Source organism: Trichoderma virens, assembly GCF_000170995.1.
Source record: "Trichoderma virens Gv29-8 chromosome Unknown TRIVIscaffold_4, whole genome shotgun sequence".
Lineage (NCBI taxonomy): Eukaryota > Fungi > Ascomycota > Sordariomycetes > Hypocreales > Hypocreaceae > Trichoderma > Trichoderma virens.
The window spans coordinates 2,088,436-2,106,864 of record NW_014013745.1 but is presented as its reverse complement, the minus strand read 5'-3'; the positions used below and the strand labels follow the sequence as shown (position 1 = coordinate 2,106,864).

The 18,429-nt window shown below is 51.9% G+C and overlaps 9 protein-coding genes across 9 annotated transcripts; 5 read left to right on the top strand and 4 right to left on the bottom strand.

Annotated features, from left to right (window-relative positions):
* Positions 1-838: 838 nt before the first annotated feature.
* TRIVIDRAFT_122960 (uncharacterized protein) lies at positions 839-4,008 on the top strand (the record flags this gene model as incomplete). Its single annotated transcript, XM_014103590.1, has 2 exons — positions 839-1,868; positions 1,922-4,008. Coding segments are annotated over 2 exons (3,117 nt in total), but the record flags the coding sequence as incomplete, so codon positions are not given.
* Positions 4,009-4,112: 104 nt separating this feature from the next.
* Positions 4,113-5,330, bottom strand: TRIVIDRAFT_72103 (uncharacterized protein; the record flags this gene model as incomplete). Its single annotated transcript, XM_014103589.1, has 3 exons — positions 4,113-4,892; positions 4,955-5,179; positions 5,272-5,330. The coding sequence occupies 3 exons, from the start codon at positions 5,272-5,274 to the stop codon at positions 4,239-4,241; spliced, it is 882 nt and encodes a 293-aa protein (XP_013959064.1).
* A 759-nt stretch (positions 5,331-6,089) lies between these two features.
* Positions 6,090-6,660, top strand: TRIVIDRAFT_61621 (uncharacterized protein; the record flags this gene model as incomplete). The annotated part of the gene is made up of 2 exons (XM_014103780.1): positions 6,090-6,293; positions 6,451-6,660. The coding sequence occupies 2 exons, from the start codon at positions 6,090-6,092 to the stop codon at positions 6,658-6,660; spliced, it is 414 nt and encodes a 137-aa protein (XP_013959255.1).
* A 1,079-nt stretch (positions 6,661-7,739) lies between these two features.
* On the top strand, positions 7,740-8,552 carry TRIVIDRAFT_30671 (uncharacterized protein; the record flags this gene model as incomplete). The annotated part of the gene is made up of 1 exon (XM_014103588.1): positions 7,740-8,552. The coding sequence occupies one exon, from the start codon at positions 7,740-7,742 to the stop codon at positions 8,550-8,552; it is 813 nt and encodes a 270-aa protein (XP_013959063.1).
* Positions 8,553-9,457: 905 nt separating this feature from the next.
* On the bottom strand, positions 9,458-10,816 carry TRIVIDRAFT_30701 (uncharacterized protein; the record flags this gene model as incomplete). The annotated part of the gene is made up of 2 exons (XM_014103587.1): positions 9,458-10,540; positions 10,625-10,816. The coding sequence occupies 2 exons, from the start codon at positions 10,814-10,816 to the stop codon at positions 9,458-9,460; spliced, it is 1,275 nt and encodes a 424-aa protein (XP_013959062.1).
* A 569-nt stretch (positions 10,817-11,385) lies between these two features.
* TRIVIDRAFT_215692 (uncharacterized protein) lies at positions 11,386-12,991 on the top strand (the record flags this gene model as incomplete). The annotated part of the gene is made up of 4 exons (XM_014103586.1): positions 11,386-11,534; positions 11,715-11,860; positions 11,989-12,051; positions 12,127-12,991. The coding sequence occupies 4 exons, from the start codon at positions 11,460-11,462 to the stop codon at positions 12,797-12,799; spliced, it is 957 nt and encodes a 318-aa protein (XP_013959061.1).
* An 874-nt stretch (positions 12,992-13,865) lies between these two features.
* On the top strand, positions 13,866-14,841 carry TRIVIDRAFT_61617 (uncharacterized protein; the record flags this gene model as incomplete). The annotated part of the gene is made up of 3 exons (XM_014103585.1): positions 13,866-14,442; positions 14,660-14,682; positions 14,806-14,841. 3 exons carry the CDS (start codon positions 13,866-13,868, stop codon positions 14,839-14,841), a joined length of 636 nt encoding a protein of 211 aa, XP_013959060.1.
* A 406-nt stretch (positions 14,842-15,247) lies between these two features.
* Positions 15,248-15,982, bottom strand: TRIVIDRAFT_137866 (uncharacterized protein; the record flags this gene model as incomplete). Its single annotated transcript, XM_014103584.1, has 1 exon — positions 15,248-15,982. A coding segment is annotated over one exon (735 nt), but the record flags the coding sequence as incomplete, so codon positions are not given.
* A 386-nt stretch (positions 15,983-16,368) lies between these two features.
* TRIVIDRAFT_72096 (uncharacterized protein) lies at positions 16,369-18,182 on the bottom strand (the record flags this gene model as incomplete). The annotated part of the gene is made up of 4 exons (XM_014103583.1): positions 16,369-17,651; positions 17,706-17,820; positions 17,885-17,976; positions 18,030-18,182. 4 exons carry the CDS (start codon positions 18,030-18,032, stop codon positions 16,539-16,541), a joined length of 1,323 nt encoding a protein of 440 aa, XP_013959058.1.
* Between the last annotated feature and the right edge of the window lie 247 nt (positions 18,183-18,429).

Genomic DNA, 18,429 nt, shown 5'->3' with positions numbered 1-18,429 from the left:
TCCACACTGGCCCGAGGACGATGCCCAAAGCTGCGGCTCCAAGAGGGGAAGCTGCCAGGGCACATGCGATTGGAGCAGGAAAAAAAACACACGTCAGTGCGCACGCCAAAGTAAACAAAGCCAGCGCGTCGGGTCGCTTTACCCCGCAGTTTGCCTAGCAACCAGAGGTGTCGAGCCGCGAAGTCACGTGTACAGGTCGCGACAGTCTCGTACCTATCCTAGGTTAGGTACCTACCAGTGTATGTCTAACAGTCAAGGCTTTCATCAAGCTGTTTGCCTGTTGCGCTCATGATAGCTGCATAATAAGTAGGTGCTTGTTGTCAAGCACCTATAGAACAAGTATCTGTATGTCTACGGTATATGATAGTAACTCCACTCGCGCTTCAGCGCTGCCTCCTGTATTGGCCAGTAGCGCATGAATTTTCTCAGGTCTCGGCGCGTCAGATATACTCCAGTACTACGGCACTAGACCACTAGCAAAACTTGAATGAATTCATACATTGCTCAATAGTGGGGTGAGATTCTTATCAACTCTCTAACCAACTAGCGATAGCTCCAGCCCCACGAATTCTCTTTGATACCACAATGCAACTCCGTACTTTTACCAGAAGCTTCAGTACTTCAAAGTATGTAGTGGGAAGCTCCCTCCCAGAATAGTAACATGTGAATGTTTGCATGTGGAGAAGTATGGGGCCAGACAGGTGGGGCTATGGAGCGGTGAAGAGCGGCAGAATCTTTTTATCGTGGAATTTTCTAATCTATCATGAAAGATAATGGCAGCAGTCGCATTCAGCACGGCATATTGACATTGTACCTTTTCGTTCTATTTTAACTCATCATGGGCAGCAAAAGAAAGCGCGGAGCCAAGGACGGCGCCGTTGCGACCCCAAATGCGCAAAAAAAGGCCAAGAATGCCGCCTCCCCCATCGTCCCTGTTGTCGCAGCCGCGAAGCCATCCTTAGACAAAGCTCCCTTTGTCGAATCTCCCACAATCGAAGAAAGAAAACGCGAGGGCCTCCTATACGAACACCTTGGTAGCGAAGATGACAACGACCGGATTGAGGCTGCTGATTGCATCATCTCTGGCCTTCTTGGTGGCGAAGGCGTTGCCGAAGCAGTGCTGCAAAGGCACCTCGACCGACGTCTCTTCCGAGGACTTGCCAGTGGTCGCAATGCTTCGCGCATTGGTTTCAGTCTGGTCATCACCGAGATTCTGAGCCAGCTGTTTGGAGATAGGACGCCGAGCCTGGCAGAAAAGTACGAGGGATTGACCTTTGACAAGGTGCTGGGATTCCTGCTGGAGAAGGCCCAGATTGTCGGCAACATCCCGGGCCAGGAAGAGCGTGACATCTTCTTTGGCCAATTGTTTGGTATCGAGTGCTTTGTCAAGTCTCGTATCCTGTTTTCGGAACCTTCGAGATGGAACACAATACTGGAGGAACTGTTGAAGCTGAGCAACAAGAAAGTCTGGCTGAAGTCGCAATGCGGATGGGTTCTCGTCCAGGCATTGCAGCAGATGAATCAAACGCAGGCCAAGGCCACGCTCGAGAAGCTCTCCAATGCTGGAGTAGCCAAGACTCCCGAAGGAGTTGCTGTCTGGCTGGTTGCGCTTAGCCAGTTCCCCGATCTCAAGGTCAAACCCTGGCAGCACCCTCTATCCAGAAAGACTCTGGGCGACTTGACTGCCATCTTGAAGGAAAGCTTCAACGATTCCAGCAAAGATCCCTCCAGCAATTCGCGAAACAACCAACAAGCCTCTTGGACAGCCCAACTGCATTTCGTTTGGGACTTGATCCTCAACCACTATCTCAAGGCTGGAGACTCTGAAGTAGAGGAGTTTGCTCATTTCTGGGGCCGAGTCGTCGACGGTAAGACAGTATTTATGCACACTTTCTGCACGCATATGCTAATTGAATATTAGACGGATTATTCTCCAAGCAGGCTACTGATGGCCAAAAGTTCAAGGGCTTCACTGTTTTCCAAAAATTCCTCGAGGGCTGTGTGGTGCACCATTCACTATTACAAATAATGTTCAGCAAGAACCTCATGACTTCGCTGATGAACCAAGCCGCAAAGGAAGATCGGTACCTGCATCGGGCAGCTATAAAAACATTAAAGGCCATCGAGAGTGCGGTGTCGTCCCACACCACTGCTTTGGTTCCTGTACTTGAGAGTCTCTTGAGCAGGAATGGAGCTTATAACTTTGATCAACGCACCAGCACAAAAACGGTCGACAAGCTACTGCAGAATTTTAACCTGGAAAACGACAAGGGAACTCTGAAGATTATACAAGCTCCCATTGCCAGCCTCTCACAGCAGGAAGTCTCGGAGGCCCAGACCATTCTAAGAGTTCACATTGACTACTTGTCTAAAGTCCTCGGCGCCTGCGCTTCATTCAGTACAAAGGAATCTCAATCTAGCAAGCTGGAAGGAACTTCACTTAGTGTTACACTGCAACAGCTATCACGCCTTGCCTATTCTCAACCAGACGACATCCCGAAGGATGCCTTGACAGAGCAGATTCAAGAGCTTGCCCGGTCTCGATTGGAATCGGCGCTTGCGAAGCTGACCCGCCAGACCTCTGATTTTGTCACTTTTTGTCAGGCCGTCGCTTCTATCGACTCAAGCGCAGTGACCATGTCTGAGGAGATCAAGACAGCCATAGAGGGAGCTCTGTCAAGAATGCACAAGCTCCTGAAGCAGAAGACAAAGACCGACAACGACAAAACCCTTACCCAGGGATTGGCGATGCTTCATGCCATTTCAATTTTCCAATTGTACAATCAAGACCCTGACGCAATGGAAGTTCTGGACGATCTGGCGCAGTTCCACGAGAGGCTCCAAGAAGGCAAACTCGGCGACGATGACACAGGAAGCTCAGAGTTTTTGGTCGAGATATTACTGTCCATGGTGGCTCGCCCTTCCTCATTAATGCGACAGGTGTCTCAGCAGGTGTTTGAGGCTTTCACCGCACAGATCTCGGCTGGTGGCCTGGAGCTGTTAACTGGACCCCTGGGAACAAACGAGAGTACCAAGGGCCAGAAGGAACTCTTCAACACGGAGGACGATGGTATGGATATTGACGGAGAGGGATCTTCCGATGACGAAGATGATGATGTGGAAGAAATCTCAAACATTGATATTGACTCTGATGTTGAGTTTATTGGCCTTGCTGATGGCGAAGAAGCCGATGGCGATGGAGAAGAAGATGAAGAAGACGAGGATGAAGACGAGGGCGATAATTCCGACGACGACGACGATGATGATGATGAGGACGACGATGAGGAGGCAGACGAGAAGCAGGGACCTATAGACCTCGACGAGCTCATGGGCAAAATCCTCAAAAGCCACCGCCTCGACAAAGACGCCGACGCCGAGTCCTCCGAGGACGAAGGCGACATGTCCGACTCGCAAATGTTCGCCCTCGAGGACAAGCTCGCCGAGGTCTTCAAGCAGCGCGCAAAGGCCCGCCCCGACAGCAAGAAGCAGAAGAAGGACGCCAAGCAGTCCGTCGTCAACTTCAAGCACCGCATCCTTGACTTCCTCGACATCTACGTCCGCAACGAGGTCCTCAGCCCCCTCGCCTTTGCCATCCTCATCCCGCTGCTTAATCTCATGCGCACTACCACCACCAAGACGCTCGCTAGCCGCGCGTGCGAAATTATTCTCAACTATCAGAGGGGTATGAAGAAGGCAAGGAGTGGCAACAGCAACAAGGATGCCGCCGCAGAGGTCGCGGCACCCACCTACGATGCCGACGAGCTGCTCTCCGTGCTAGTCGAGGTCCACGAAGAAGCAGGCAAGGACAACGCGCACGCATATGCCAAGGCCGCCAGCGCCGCCAGTCTGATTGTGGCCTCGGCCATGTTCGCCTCAGATAAAGAGCTGGTGAAGCGGGCGGCGGCCGTGTATGCAAAGACGCAGTCGGACTGGGTTCTGGGCGAGGCCAAGCTGCAAAACTCCTTCTTTGCGGATTGGAACAACTGGTGCCAGAACCACGCGTCTCAGGGGCGTAATTGATACCCATGTAAATAGATTTAAACCGGAAAATGGGATAGAGCTGCACATTACGATAGGTTAAAGGGAAAAAGATAAAAGAAAAGCAAGAACGTGAGAGAGACCATGGATTTTGTGTCTCGATACGGATATCTCATCCAGAGGAAGCATTACTCTATGAGCCCTCTTGTCGTGAATAATACATGTGACCCGGACACCCAAAAGAATTAAAACTCCTTTATTTAGTCTTCCATCTTGTTGTCATCATCCTTCTTTTCTTCCTCTTCCTCGTCGTCAGACTCGTCTTCGGCCCGCGCTAACCTCTCTGCCTCCTCCCTCAGCTCCTTGGGCACCTCGACATGCCGTCCCTTGGTGGGACCGTCGGCTGTGCTGATCCAAGTCATCTCCAGCTCAAACTCCTTATCCTTGTTATCCTTGTGGGCAATGTAGATGATCCTCGCGGCCTGCTTGACAGCCTCGAGCAGGGTAATGTTTCCAGCTGGCAGATCCAGCTTCTCCAGCTCAGCCTTGGCAGCTTGTCTGCCCTTACCCGTTGCCGCGCCGTAGTATCCCCAGTACAGGCCGCTGGGCTCGATCATGTAGAGGAAAGGACCGCCATGCTTGCCGGGCACCTTGCCACCGGCACCGACCGAGGGCCCTGAACCGACTTCGCCGTCTACGGGAGTCTCTTCTGAGGTATCGACGCCACCAAGGATGGCCGTAATGCCGAACGGACGCACGGAGCCGTACATGGTGTATGCCTGGAGGTAGCCACCCATGCGGGAGGCAAGGTCGGCTGTGGGGATGGGGGTCTTGAAGTTTTGGCGCCAGCTCTGAGCTTCATCTCGAGCACGGTCGACGAAGTGGCGTCCATCGGGGATCATGCCTGAGTATACCTGGGTCCTGGTGAGCATTGCGGCATCATGGATTGGCTGGGGGCATCGTGGGGTGTACGTACTGCGCCGACATGGCTGTCAACGCTGGCAATTCTCTTGTTTGCACCGGGCTTCTGCAGCTTAGATGCGACAATCTTCTCGACGGCCAGGACAACGCCGTCCTTGCACCGGATGCCGATTGAGGTGCCGCCGTTCTCTACCGCCTTGACGGCATATTCGACCTGGAAGTTTCGTCCATCAGGCGAGAAGATGGAGTTGAGGAGATCGTAACCCGTGCCGATCGACGTCTATTCAAAGTGGCATGTCCCAGTTAGCTTCCCGCCCAGAGCTGCTGCAGGCGCACGGCACCGCGGCAATGCCCAGTGTTTGGAGACTTTACCATGATTGCCCCGATGCTGTGCTATAAGATTTGGCCACGAAAGATGGAGGATGTCGTCGAGATTCGAAGTGGTGGAGGGGGTTCAGAGTCGAGATGGTCGGTTTGGCGGGCTTTGGCTTGGAGCTCCAGCCAGGCAGCCTGAGAGCTGCGTAGTTGCAATCGCCCGCACAAGGCTGGACGCAGCGGTGCCTGAGGCGCAAAGAAACGAGCGAGGCCCAGCCACATGTGGGAGGGGAGAGAGTCAAGCCACATGAGCTGCTCCAGCCACAGGACCGTTGACTTAGCGTGAGAGCTTAGCTTGCTTAGCTAAGGTATGCTGGTGGCTATGACGGGAGTGGCTTGATCTCATCCCGCAAATGACACCGCCACACCTGGAGTCCCCACCTCGCTGGGACGATCCCTGCATATTGGCAGCGATGAGATTAATTAGTGGTGACTGTGAATGACGCTATCTATTCTTAGAGGATTACAGCACTCGCAGGAGTTGTTATGAAGTAGGTGTTGATGGGAAAGATGGGGATGTTTCATAGAGCGAATATAGGCAAAATCTAGGAGATGGAAGAAGATATACTAGACACCTAGTAGGTATAGATAGAGCAAGTGGACGTACGTAGGCAGAGAAAGAGTAGACACGGAGTAGTAGTGAGGTAGGTCGGCATTCGTTCTCTACCTGGTCATTTGAGACCCGCTTATTTTGTCTAATGTTGACTCGGAATTAATGCTTTCGGCACCTTGATTACGACCTACGACAGACTAGTGACGAGCGTCAAGAGACCATACAGTGTCAGCTTCGTTTGAAAACAAAATTACCCTCGATAATGTCGCCGTCTGGAGCGCAGACCAAATGTCCAGCCGGTGGTTTGTCATCGTTCGTATTTTGCATCTCGCAAAGCGCGGGATGGACGTGGGAGCTGACGCATGGGGGCACTCTGGGGTTACGAGTGTTGGATGCATGCAACCTTGTTCAACTACGCACATTTGGCTATATGTCTAGTTCGAGCCCACGCCTTTTGTCAGGCGAGGTGAGGTGATGAGCGATAAAGGGGGGCATTTTGCTCCGACTTTTGCCACACCGGCGCATGGTCTTGATTAAACGACGGCATCATTTAGCATTTGATATAGCATGACTTCGTGCTATGCGGTAGTGCTCCCGTATTGCTAATAAACTGCAACTTTTAGCAAGCCACCGGTGCCGTCTACATGATGCTGATCGCTCACCTACCGCCCATCCCGGTACCCAATACCCAAGACTCGCCTCCCGCAGCGCATTATTGGGCTCCTGTCAAGTCCATCCACCTGCCGCTCTGGTACCTGGATGCTTCAAGCCAAGTCCCCTCGGCTGGCCAATGCCCAAACGAGGCCCAAATGAGCCTGCGTCACAGCCACTGAACGTGCCCGTCTGGCCCTTCCTCATGACCTGGGCCCCCCTCTCCTTCCCGCTGAACAGCGCTATCCACAATATCAGTGACACATTGTGACTCTTGACCCCAACATTTCCCACATCAACGGGCATTTTCGACGCCTTAGGCCGTGTGTATATAATACATTCGCTCTTCAACAACGTGTCTCGTCTTTCTTTCTTCCATCTTCACTCTGCCTTCTAGCTGCTTCGCTGCCTCGCTGCCTCGCTGCCTCGCTGCTTAGCTGCATCTCTTGCGTCCTTCTCTCGTGCTTCTTCTTCCATCTACCCCGCCAGTTCCAGCTTCTCGTGCTTCTCGTGCTTCTCGCTTCTGCCTCACCTGCACCGGCTTTTGCACCGGCTCGACTGGCCTCCACTTATTCAATTTGAAACAATCACCGCCGTTCGCTGGCATCCCGCCGATAGTTTCCGCTAGACGCGCTGCGTTGTCTCTGACCCCTCGCCGGCCTTGCGACCCTGCAGCCCAATATCCTGCTAGCACGCTGTAGTATCCGCTTCTAGGCACGAACGAATCTGCAGCCGCCCGGCCAGGAATTTGGAAAAAAAGGAGTCCAACGATACCTTTTGTTCCTCACTTCCTCCTGACTTTTTGCTTGCTTAAAACCCTTTGCGACTTGACTCATCGCCTTGACATTATCCTAGTGTAGTGCAATAGAACAAGCCAAGTTTCTTTCTCTTGCAGCCCTTTGCTTGCCCGTCACACCTCGAGCGTCCCTTCTTGTCTCTTTGATACCCAACCTAAGCCATCGCTCCCCAATCGGAGGGATTTACACACTCCAGGCCAGGCCACCGGAGCAATATAACGCTGCAGTATCTCGTTGGACAGTTTAACTGGAACACCAGCAGGTATCTCCAAGTCGCTTTCTTTGTACTGCATCTTTCATTTAAGCATCATCCAGACATTCACCAGGTACGTACTTGCCTACCAAGTACCAAGTATTGCTGCACTTATTCACCACCTCACTCTTGTGTACTTGAATACATGCACATACATATACACCCTCTCATCTGTCAGGACCATGACGCTAACTCTTTATCTTGCAGCAAAATGGTATCACTGCAGGCCAATATGCAGATCCATGATGATCTTGCAGCGCTCTTCTCACGGAACATGACCTTCAACCCGGAGGCGGTTCCTAAGGAGATGCCCCAGGAGATGGTCGTCTCTGAGCAGATGAACCAACCGATTGTCTATTCGGTATCCCAGCACTACAACCACTCAGCTCACATCGCCAACCCCCAGTTCCAAACACAAGACTCGCAGAGGCACTCATCGGAGCCACCGCAGAGCGACGTCGTTTCATCCGAAATGATATTACGAACACACGGCGTTGATCCAGCCACCCTGACGCCCTCTCAACTGCAACTCTTTCGCATAGCTGATGCTGCTCAACGGAGACGGCTAGTCGAGCTATGGAGCATCTGCCCTCCGAGCGGCGGTGGAGATATCCAGGCTCTCGCATGGAGCAGCACGACGATGGAACAGGAAGAGCACCTAGCCCAGTTGCGTTACGAGCAACAACAGCACAACCATGCCATGAGTCTGGATGGCACAACAGTCCAGGCTGCAAACAGCACCTGGGTTCACCAAGCTAGCCAAGAGAGTGAGCCCTACATGATGTCTGGATATGAGGAAATTATGCGGCGGGAGCGAGAGCGTGAGGAGGCCAACTCCCGCCCAAAGGACGCTTACAGCCACTTTGGCACCTCTGTCGGCGGCCCAAGCTATTCGCCTTCCACAGACCCCGTCTATCTTGGCGCTGACTATGCACGACACCAACTACAGATGGCATTGGCTGAGCAGTATGGGTCTTTTGAACAGCATCGGGCGAACCAGGCTGTGGATGTTATGGATATGTAATTTATAGTGCATACAATATAGCAAAGCGTCGTCAGGGCCCAGCCCGTGGTAACAGGCGCGGTTAGATAGCAGCGCAGGCTAGCTCCGGAGGATTTTTTTCTTTTGTCGGTAACGGATGGTTTGAAATTAGGTTTTAACAAGTTTTGTTGTTTTTGTAAGGACGAGAGGAAGAAATGTACTTTGGAAGGGCGGCTGGTCTTGGGGTACTCTTCGAGTTCATGTTTCAAACTCTTTCTGTCCTGTCCCCCCCAAATCTCTTCTCCTTTGTTTCAACTTCTCTTACATACCCTCCCCTTAACCCCCTTATACACCCCTTTCTCGTGATAGTCGCAGTGAGAGCTAACGGCTTTTTCTACAGAGGGTCATTGTGAGTGAATGTTTGTGGTGTGGATCAAGGTATGTATTTTTTCCCCCCTCTATTCCCTCTACTCCATCTGTAGAAGTCTGGGAACCCAATGACGGCCATACACGTCGAACGTAGATCGAATATTCAAAATAGACTATCAATATAATAATTTTCCACACAAACTTTCCTAATTTTACAATTGTGATTTGTGAATTTTTTTCTTTTCTTTTCTTTTTTCTTTTTTGTGTTGCGTTGCCGCGATGCACCAGTTGGTAGAATGCCTACCATTTATGCCTACTGGTGGGGTGTAAAGAGTGCATACTGAGGTGATGTTCATTGATGGATTACTTTACATATTTATGAGACATGAAAACTACCGAGTTCTAAAAGGGTATCGATTTTTTCATTGAGTAATGGATAGAGGAATGGCGTTGTAGAGGAGCGTGAAGAGCGGGAGTATATGTGTAAGCGTTGTGCATGTATGTGAAATGTCTAATAAGCCAACTTGCGAAAAAGGGAAGCAAAAAGGGAAAAAAAGGAGAGGGGAGAAATTTCAGCGTTAGAGCTGAGTGTTTTCCAACTGCTTTGCCAGCTCGTCCACATCCGCATCCTTGCGCTGGGCTGTGGGCTGCTCCTGGGCCTGCTCGGCCTCCTTGATGAGCTTTTCGGCCTTCTCCTTGACTTCCTCCTCCTCCTCCTCCTCCTCCTCCTCCTCTTCTTCCTCCTCCTCCTCCTCCTCCTCGCTTTCCTCTTCGAGGTCGCTCAGGCTGTCAACGCCCCACTCATCCTCAATGATAATGTCGCCGGCATGTTGTTCCTTTCGCTCCTCAAGGAGTTCCTGCAAGATGATAATGGCATCATCGTCTTCGGTGAATTTGTTGCCGTTGAGCTCGATTCGTTTCAGAGCAGGCAGGGCAGCCTTGGCGGCGTTGGCCAAAGCCTTGATACCATCAGCCTTGATCTCGTTGTATTGCAGACGCACAGTCTCCAGCTTCTTGTTCTTTCCTTGCGACAGGGACTCAGCCAGCAGCAGAGCGCCCTTTGCACTCAGCAGAGAGTCGCCAACTCCAAGCTCTTGAAGAGCCACCCAGCTGGGCACAACCTTGGCGAGGGCCCTGGCGCCCTTGATAGTGAAAGTGTTGTCCTGCAGGTCAAGAATCCGGAGCTGGCTGGCGCTGTGGAGGCCATCGCTGAGCAGACAGGAGATACCCTCCTGTCGGATTCCGTTTTGCACCATTTTGATCTCCTGGATCTTGTTGTGAAGGCTATAAGCCTTAGCCCATGCAGCCATGCTGCCGTTTTCGAGTCGATTTCGGCCACAGATGACAGTCTCGAGGTCGGGCACCTGCTTGCCCTCCTTGCGAGCCGCCTCCTTCTTGGCATGGAGTTCTGAGAGCGCATCGGCGACAAGGATACCGGCATGAGGACCAAGGCCGTTGTTGTTGAGGTAAAGGTGCTGCAGGGGCACGTGGGCGGAAAGGAAAGCCACGAGCGGGGCCTGGGTGTTGAGACCGAAGGCGTTGTCGTTGAGGTTGATGGTGGTGAGGTGGGGATGGTTCAGGATAGCGGTGAGAATGGCAGAGATGCCCGCGGGGATCTCGTTGAGCAATCGGCCGGTGAAGAGGTCGGCGAAGTTTGCGGACTGTCGTTTGTTCTGTTAGCACTGCAACCAAACTCCCCCCTTTCAAAGACCTTTCAAAGAGGGGCCTCTCGGGAGGCTGCATACCTTCAGGCTCTTCTTGGTGGCCAGGACCTCACCAAGGCGCTCACAAGCACCGACACCCAGGGTGTTTCCCAGGAGGCGGACTTCCTCGACATCATCGAGCGCGACCAGCGGCGCAATGTGAGGCTCGATGTCTTGAGCGGTGTCGAGTTTGAGCCCCTTGCCCTCAAGGGAGAAGATCTTGGACGAGGCCATTTTGCAGGCGAGCGGAAATGCCGAAAGCTAATACGTATGATGATGTCTAGAAGCTAAAGGCGGGAGATGCGCGAAGCAAATCAGAGGCGGCTTTGTGGGGAGGCTGCGAGCCCTGTGGTAGATTTTTTGGGTGAGGCCTCGCTTTGGGAGTGAAATGATTGACGGATTGTTTTGACAATGGTGGGGGCGGGGCACGAGCGGTGCCTGGCTTTGGTTTGCCTGGCAACCTGCAGAGGACGAGGCTGTGTGGCTGCTACGAATTTTGCGTGCAGGGGGGAATGCAGCGAAGGCCTCAGCGGGATTGCCAGCTGTGAGCCAGCTGGGAGACAGCTGTAGAGCCACTGTAGAAGAGCCAGCTACAGAACCGTGCTGCCGTGCTAGACAAAGAATGGTGGCCAATCACCCAACTACCAATCACCTCCAAGTTAGTACTCCGTAGCCGAAAGTTCAACTTGGCTCCCCACCTTTCCGAGCAACATCCCATGGGCACGTGACTTTGGCCAATCAGCGTCGGTCCATTTCGGAACGATGGATTTTCTCTATCAACTTCTCCCGCTGAGCCCTTTTGGAACCCGAGATCGAGTCCATCGCCCTCACTCTTTGATTGCGGCTCCCCCTGCGGCTTCGCTACAGCTTGCCAATTATGTTGGCAAGGTCGACTTTGCGCCCGGCGCGCGTCCTCAATGGGCTTCGAAATGGCGCCGTCAACGTCTCCAAGGTGGGTGAAGATGCCACAAGCTCCAAAAAAGCGTTGCTGCGAGGCATTGCCGAGGGTTGAGCAGCTACCTGCAACGCAAAGGCTGCGGCCATTGCCGCCCGGGACGCTTCAATCGCATCAGCAACATGCCAGACAATTCCCTGGGAGTCCCGAAGCTGACCTTTTTTTCTTCTCTTGTAGCGTGCTGCCTCGACGAGCTCGGAAGCTTCTCCCGCGCGCCTGAACTTCGCCGCTATTGCTTCCACCACCCTCGCCGCCGGCTCCATGGCCTGGTACTACCATCTCTACGGACCCGTCGCTTTTGCTTCGTCCCCTGCTGAGGAGGGGTATGTGATTTTTCCCGCTGCCGAGTGCTTCGCATCAGCTCCTAGCCACATGTGCCTGATGCGGCATAAAAATGCTTCATCAGCCGGCTATCCTTCAAGTGGCCAATTGCTAACGGGTTCGGCCGCAGTCTCCACGCTACTCAGTACCCTTGGGTTCACCAGCAGTTCTTCAAGACCTTTGACCACCAGGCGTAAGTGAAACCCTTTTCCCACACGAGAACCATAGCTTGGAGGAGCTCTGCGGCTTACACCCGGCTTTTATACAGTCTCCGACGTGGTTTCCAGGTCTACCGAGAGGTCTGCGCCAGCTGCCACTCCCTGTCCCGAGTCCCCTACCGAGCTCTCGTCGGTACCGTCCTGACTGTCGACGAGGCCAAGGCCCTGGCTGAGGAGAACGAATACCCCGATGAGCCCGATGAGCAGGGTGAGATCCCCATGCGACCCGGAAAGCTGGCCGACTACATTCCTCCTCCTTACAAGAACGACGAGGCTGCCCGATTTGCCAACAACGGTGCCCTTCCCCCGGATTTGAGCTTGATCGTCAAGGCCCGCCACGGTGGCTGCGACTACATCTTCAGCTTGTTGACTGGTTACCCTGAGGAGCCCCCGGCTGGTGTCCAGGTCGCCCCCGGCATGAACTTCAACCCTTACTTCCCCGGCACTGGTATTGGTATGGCTCGTGTTCTGTACGACGGTCTCGTCGAGTACGAGGATGGCACTCCCGCCAGTACCTCCCAGATGGCCAAGGACGTTGTCGAATTCCTCAACTGGGCTGCCGAGCCTGAGATGGACGAGCGCAAGAAGATGGGCATGAAGGTGTTGGTTGCCACCACAGCTCTGTGGGCCATCAGCGTCTACGTTAAGCGATACAAGTGGGCTTGGCTGAAGTCCAGGAAGATTACCTACGATCCCCCTGCAGAGACCAAGGTCCGCCGATAAGGGAGGTGATAATTCCCTGTGTGTACGTGTATACTACTAGTCTCCTCCTTAGAAAAAAAAAGCTCTTTTGTTGGCGGAGGCGGGTAAAATGGATTGGTTGTTTCAGATACGATGTGATGCATGTATGTATGGTGGTGACTGGCTGTGTTAGAGCTTTGAAAGAAGAAAAAAATCAGACGCCGTTTTAATGCTACTTGTCTCTTTTCTGGATGTGAGATAAAATTGTAGTTGTAGGATTTTCTTGTAGGATGGAGATGAATGCTTAGGTATGAAGTGTACGAGCTGCAGTGTTAAATACTTCAAACAGTAAATTGTCAGGCCCCCAGATGATGAATTATCACGAGTGCGAGAATTTCAACATTTCCATCCGGCGAGTAGTAGGTCAGCGCATATTATGAATTTATTTTTATGAATAAACAGTGATTGTACTTTTCATACACATATAATCTAAACTGTGGCCTTCTCAATGTAAAGCAATCGGTTGTGGATATATAGGTTCATCACCTCACTCTAAAAGGCCAATTATCTACAAAAAGACTAGTTTATCAATGGGACACAGCTCTACAAACAATAATTATTTCTCACCTCATATGCATATTACGAATACTCATAATACTACTCAAAGATATCTGCAGTGAGAAATCCTTCCTTGGCTGACTACATATATTACCACCCATGCCCGAAAGAAACGGCAGGGCCACCAGACGAACCTCCAATAGAATCGCCGCAGCTCGTCACAACGCAGCTGAATCGTAATTCACCCGGTGATTAAGCCGGATCAACAGATCCATGCCATCGAAAAAACAGTCGGCAAAAATTGTTCCTGACATTGCATTTTTCCACCTCGGCCCTTTTTCGTCTTCTTCTCCCTTGTCATCTCCGGCGAGACGGCGAGAAATTCGTCATTCTCAATCCTTCAGTCCCTCCTTTTCTTTGCTTCTTGCGGCTTGCTGCGGTTCTCCCAACATCGACCTCTACATCTTCGTCCATTATCGGCTGAGCCCATCGTTCGTTTCCTTGCGCATGCAGTAACATCGCCAGCAAGACGTTCAATTCACATCCGACCATGCCTTTTGTCGGCGACGATGTCCATCGTGCCACGAAGCGCAAGTGGGATCACGATAAAGCCGAAGCCTTCAGATTATCGCATTCCGCCATCCACGTCTTGAACCAACACGCGACTCCAGAAAGCGGCGATGCCATCTCAACACGCAAGACGCTTCCCCCAACAAAGCGATTCAGACCGATCCACGACGACGACAATGTTCACGCCCTCTCTTCACATCGAAGAACCCCCTCTCGCGAACTAGCACAGGGCATTCACGGCAAAGGACCTGTCAAAATTAACGGCATGGTTCTGATGCCGTGCCATGTTTGCCACCGCAGGCCCACCAAGAAATCCGATCTCGACTCTTTCGCCAGGTGCCAATCGTGTCAAGAACAGACGTGCTTTGTCTGCATGCGCGAGTGCCAGGGCCAGAACTCCAACAAAGGGCCAGTCTTGGAAGATGAGGATGTCCTCTCGCGATCCTTTCACATGGACGATGCGGACGAATGCATGACGCCACCAATACCAGACACCAACGAACAGAAATATAATAATGATAATGACTCCAATGGACGACAGGGCGTGTCCGGCAGCGGTACTCATCATGCTATGATTTGTAGTCGCTGTTGTGTTGAGAAGGGCGCCCAAGGCGAAGTGGTCTGCCTCGGATGCTTATCCGATGCATGTACCGCGTGACACCGAAGAGCAACGAGAATTTACAAAGACGAACCAAGACGGACATCTTCCGTTTATGACTGATGACGATTTCAATTTCTACATAGCGCAATGTTTTCTTTTGCAATTGGGACTAGGAAAGGAAAAGGCAGCTACCAAGGTATATACTATATTAGCAGGGAGGGCATCACATGGGCTTTCTTTATCGACTTGTTATTTTTCTTTTGGCATTCTACCTTATATTTCATTTAATATTTTCCATTTATTCTTATGCCACTTTTAGCCACGGTTGGAGCATCGAACAGAAGAATGTATCTAGGGCTGCGGTCTATCACATCGGGGGAACCATGTTGATCGAGATTCTCTGTTGAATCGCAAGTATGAGAGGACGAAATAGCTGACGCTAGATTGGTTGGATAATCGCTATGCTACTTACACCGTCTTCCAAGAAATCACTGCGATATGTTCTCACTCATCGCAAAATGAATTTTCACATTCCGTTCTGTTGCCCTCAATCTTGTAAATCCATCTTAAGATGGAGGCCCCTCCCAATCTGCCCTCGTCCAATCTTCATAATCATTATCAAGCCCATAATCATAATCATCAACCCCATCATCATAATCATCCAAAATATCGAAATCATTCTCTAGAGAATGCGAAAAGTAGTCCCTGGGCGGATTCACCTCGCTCCACGAGTCAAGCATCTTATTCTCCTCCGCCGTCCAAGGGCTCAGCGCCCGGTCCCTACCCTGAGGCTGATATCCCGCGGCCTGCGACTCTGCAACTCGCTTCCGCGAGGCTTCCACCACGAAATCCCGCCACCGGTTCGTCTGGGAGGCGTATTTCTTGTACATGGCTGGCAGATATGCCACGTCGCCGGCGCAGTATCGCAGGATCTCGGCGGGGAGCGGACGTGTGTTGAAGACGCTGTATGAACCGCCCTTTTCCGGGTTCCATAGACGGTCTCCTTGGTCCTTGCAGAGATTCCATTCGGCTTTTTGCGCGCCGGTGAGAGGGACGAACTCCATGCACTTGGCCAATCCGGAAACGAATTTCCGGTTCTCTGCGTTTGGTCGAGACGCACTGTCCATGAGCTGCAAGTCGCGGACACCCCTCAGATTCACCCCGTAAAGGAAGAAGAGCGCATCTGAATCATTCCGGACGTCAAAGAATACCTTTAAAATCTCTGGTGCTTCCAAGATGTTCTTTAAACTCTTGCCACGCTCACCAACGGCATCAAAAGCTGCGCGACCCAGGGTATAAATGTCGATCACGTAGATGTGTTCAAGGCCTTCTCCGGGATAGACAAGCACCGTCATCAAAGAGATGCTCCCGTTCCTACCGAGGTTCTCTCCTTCGAGGTCGACGTACATTGGGGGCTGTATGTCCCTCTTCCATGTGTCTTGACGATCTACAAAGTCCACAATTCCGGTTACTCCAGCGAGTGTGTTTATGAATTCGGCTTCTTTTCTTCTGGCCATTGTCGTAGCGGCAAATTTTATGGAAGACACGTTGATTTATCCGAAAGAATAGTTGGGTTGTTTTGAGATATCATTTTCTAGAGAATCAACATCGACAGGGTGGTCGTTTTATATGAGTGATATAGAGCCTTGTTTCGACTTGCATCACAGATTGTCAGTGACATCAAATGGATTGCATCTACCCCGCTCAATCAATATTTAATATCGAATAGATTGTTTGGAGGTTCCAAATGGGCGCATGTACTCGTTCGGCTCAACATATAGGTAGTAGGTACTGTTGTAGTCCATATTAATGCATGTAGACAAATGTATAATATACGGCATAACCACAACCAACAAGTCATCACGCTTGGCACTTGATTGCGGGGAAATCAAAACATGGAAGGATTTATATCATCTGATTCTGCAGAGTCAACATGCCAACTGCTCATAAACGCCAATTTCTATTCCCCTTGACCTTGTAGAGCAAGATACTGGGGGACGCCCCCTTGTTTGCCCATATTTATTCATACACCAATAACATTAAAAAGCCTATTTAGTTGTATTGCATGTACGTCGCTGTTGAGTTGAACTTGAGATTGCCCTTGATGACCTTGTCCACCGCATCCAAGAAATCCTTCTCTGAGGCAACCTTTCTCCGAGCTCGGATGGCAAACATACCGGCTTCGGTGCACACGCTCCTCAGCTCGGCACCGGTAGCGTTGGGACAGAGACGGGAGATGAGCTCCCATCGGATGTCTCGCTCAACTGACATGCTCTTGGCGTGGATTCGGAGGATGTTGGCACGGCCCTCAAGGTCGGGTAGCGAGAATTCAATCTTACGATCGATACGCCCAGGTCGCATCAGGGCAGGATCTAATGTGGACGGTCTGTTGGTGGCAAACATGACTTTGATGTTTCCTCGGGCGTTGAAGCCATCTAGCTGAGTAATGAGTTCCAACATGGTTCGCTGGACTTCGTTGTCACCACCGGCACCGTCATCGAATCGCGCACCACCGACGGCATCGATTTCGTCAAAGAAGATGATGCATGCCTTCTTTGTCCGGGCCATCTCGAAGAGCTCTCGGACCATTCTGGCGCCCTCACCAACGTACTTTTGTACAAGCTCGCTACCAATGACTCGGATAAAGGTGGCGTCTGTTCTGTTGGCAACAGCTCTGGCACAAAGCGTCTTTCCGGTTCCGGGAGGGCCGTAGAGCAATGCGCCCTTGGGGGGGTCGATGCCGAGGTTTGAGAATCTCTCTGGAGAGAGCAGGGGCATCTCGACAACTTCTCGCAGCTTCTCAACCTGCTCTTTGCAGCCACCGACATCACCGTACGTAACGTCTGGCTTTTCCTCAACCGTCATCATGGTAACACTGGCATCGATTTTAGGCGGCAGCGGCAGCATGATCTGGTACTTGTTGCGGTCGACACCAACCCGCATGCCCTCCTCGATATCCGTAGGGCTGACCCGGTCTCCAAGCTGGACGACGAACTTGGCAATTTGCTTTACGTTGATGACATACTTGCTCTTCGACTCGTCGCCCTTTTCGTCAGCGATAATCTTTGTGCAACGTGCCACCTGGAAAGGCTGCTCTTCAGACATTCGCTGTCGATCGGCGGCGACATCCCATAGATGCGGCGGTGCGAGACCCGTATCGGACTCCTGTGTCGACACATTAGACAGCTGTACATGCATCGCAGTTGCGGCGACTCATACCTTGATGCCAATCTTCTCATCTACACTCTGCTGCTTCTCTTTGATCTGCTTCTCGAGCTTCGAGATGGTCGATGCATATGGGGCAGCGCCGTACGTCTTGAGAACTTGAATGTCCCTAGCTTCGGGTTAGCATTCCCCACGGCTTCGAAACGATACTCCCAACACGAGGCGGTCCGTACTCATCGGTGAGGGGTGTGATCTTCTTCTCCTCTATCTCATCGTCGGCGAATTTCTTGGTATATTTCTCCCAGTTTTGACCGGTCGCAGAAGGCTTTGGCAGTTAGTAATGGCCAGTGTTTATGTAGCCCAGACGGGCTGCCTTACCATGGTGGGCTCTGCAGACTGGACGCACGGTCCGTAGAATTAAAGGCTTTATGGCGTATAAAAGAATGGATTCGGGGGATTATAGCTCGTCCAGGGCAATCGTTTGGTCAGTACGAGGAGGGGAGGAATCGCTGGTCGTGATGCGCGTTTGGTATGATGGTGATGAAGGTCATGGAAGCATTCCGTAATCTGAGTTGCCTTGAGCTCGCCGCATGGAGCCTGTCGCTCGGACCCTGCTGAGCTAATGCTAGCCAATTGAAGCAGGCGGGCAGACGCAGGCGGGCAGGGGGGAGGTACCGCCGGAGCATGGATTATCTCTCGCGCCGACTCCAAAATTTCCGTTACCAATATGGCGGAGTAGGGCAGCCAAGGTGGGATGTCAACCAGGCTCCAGGAACCC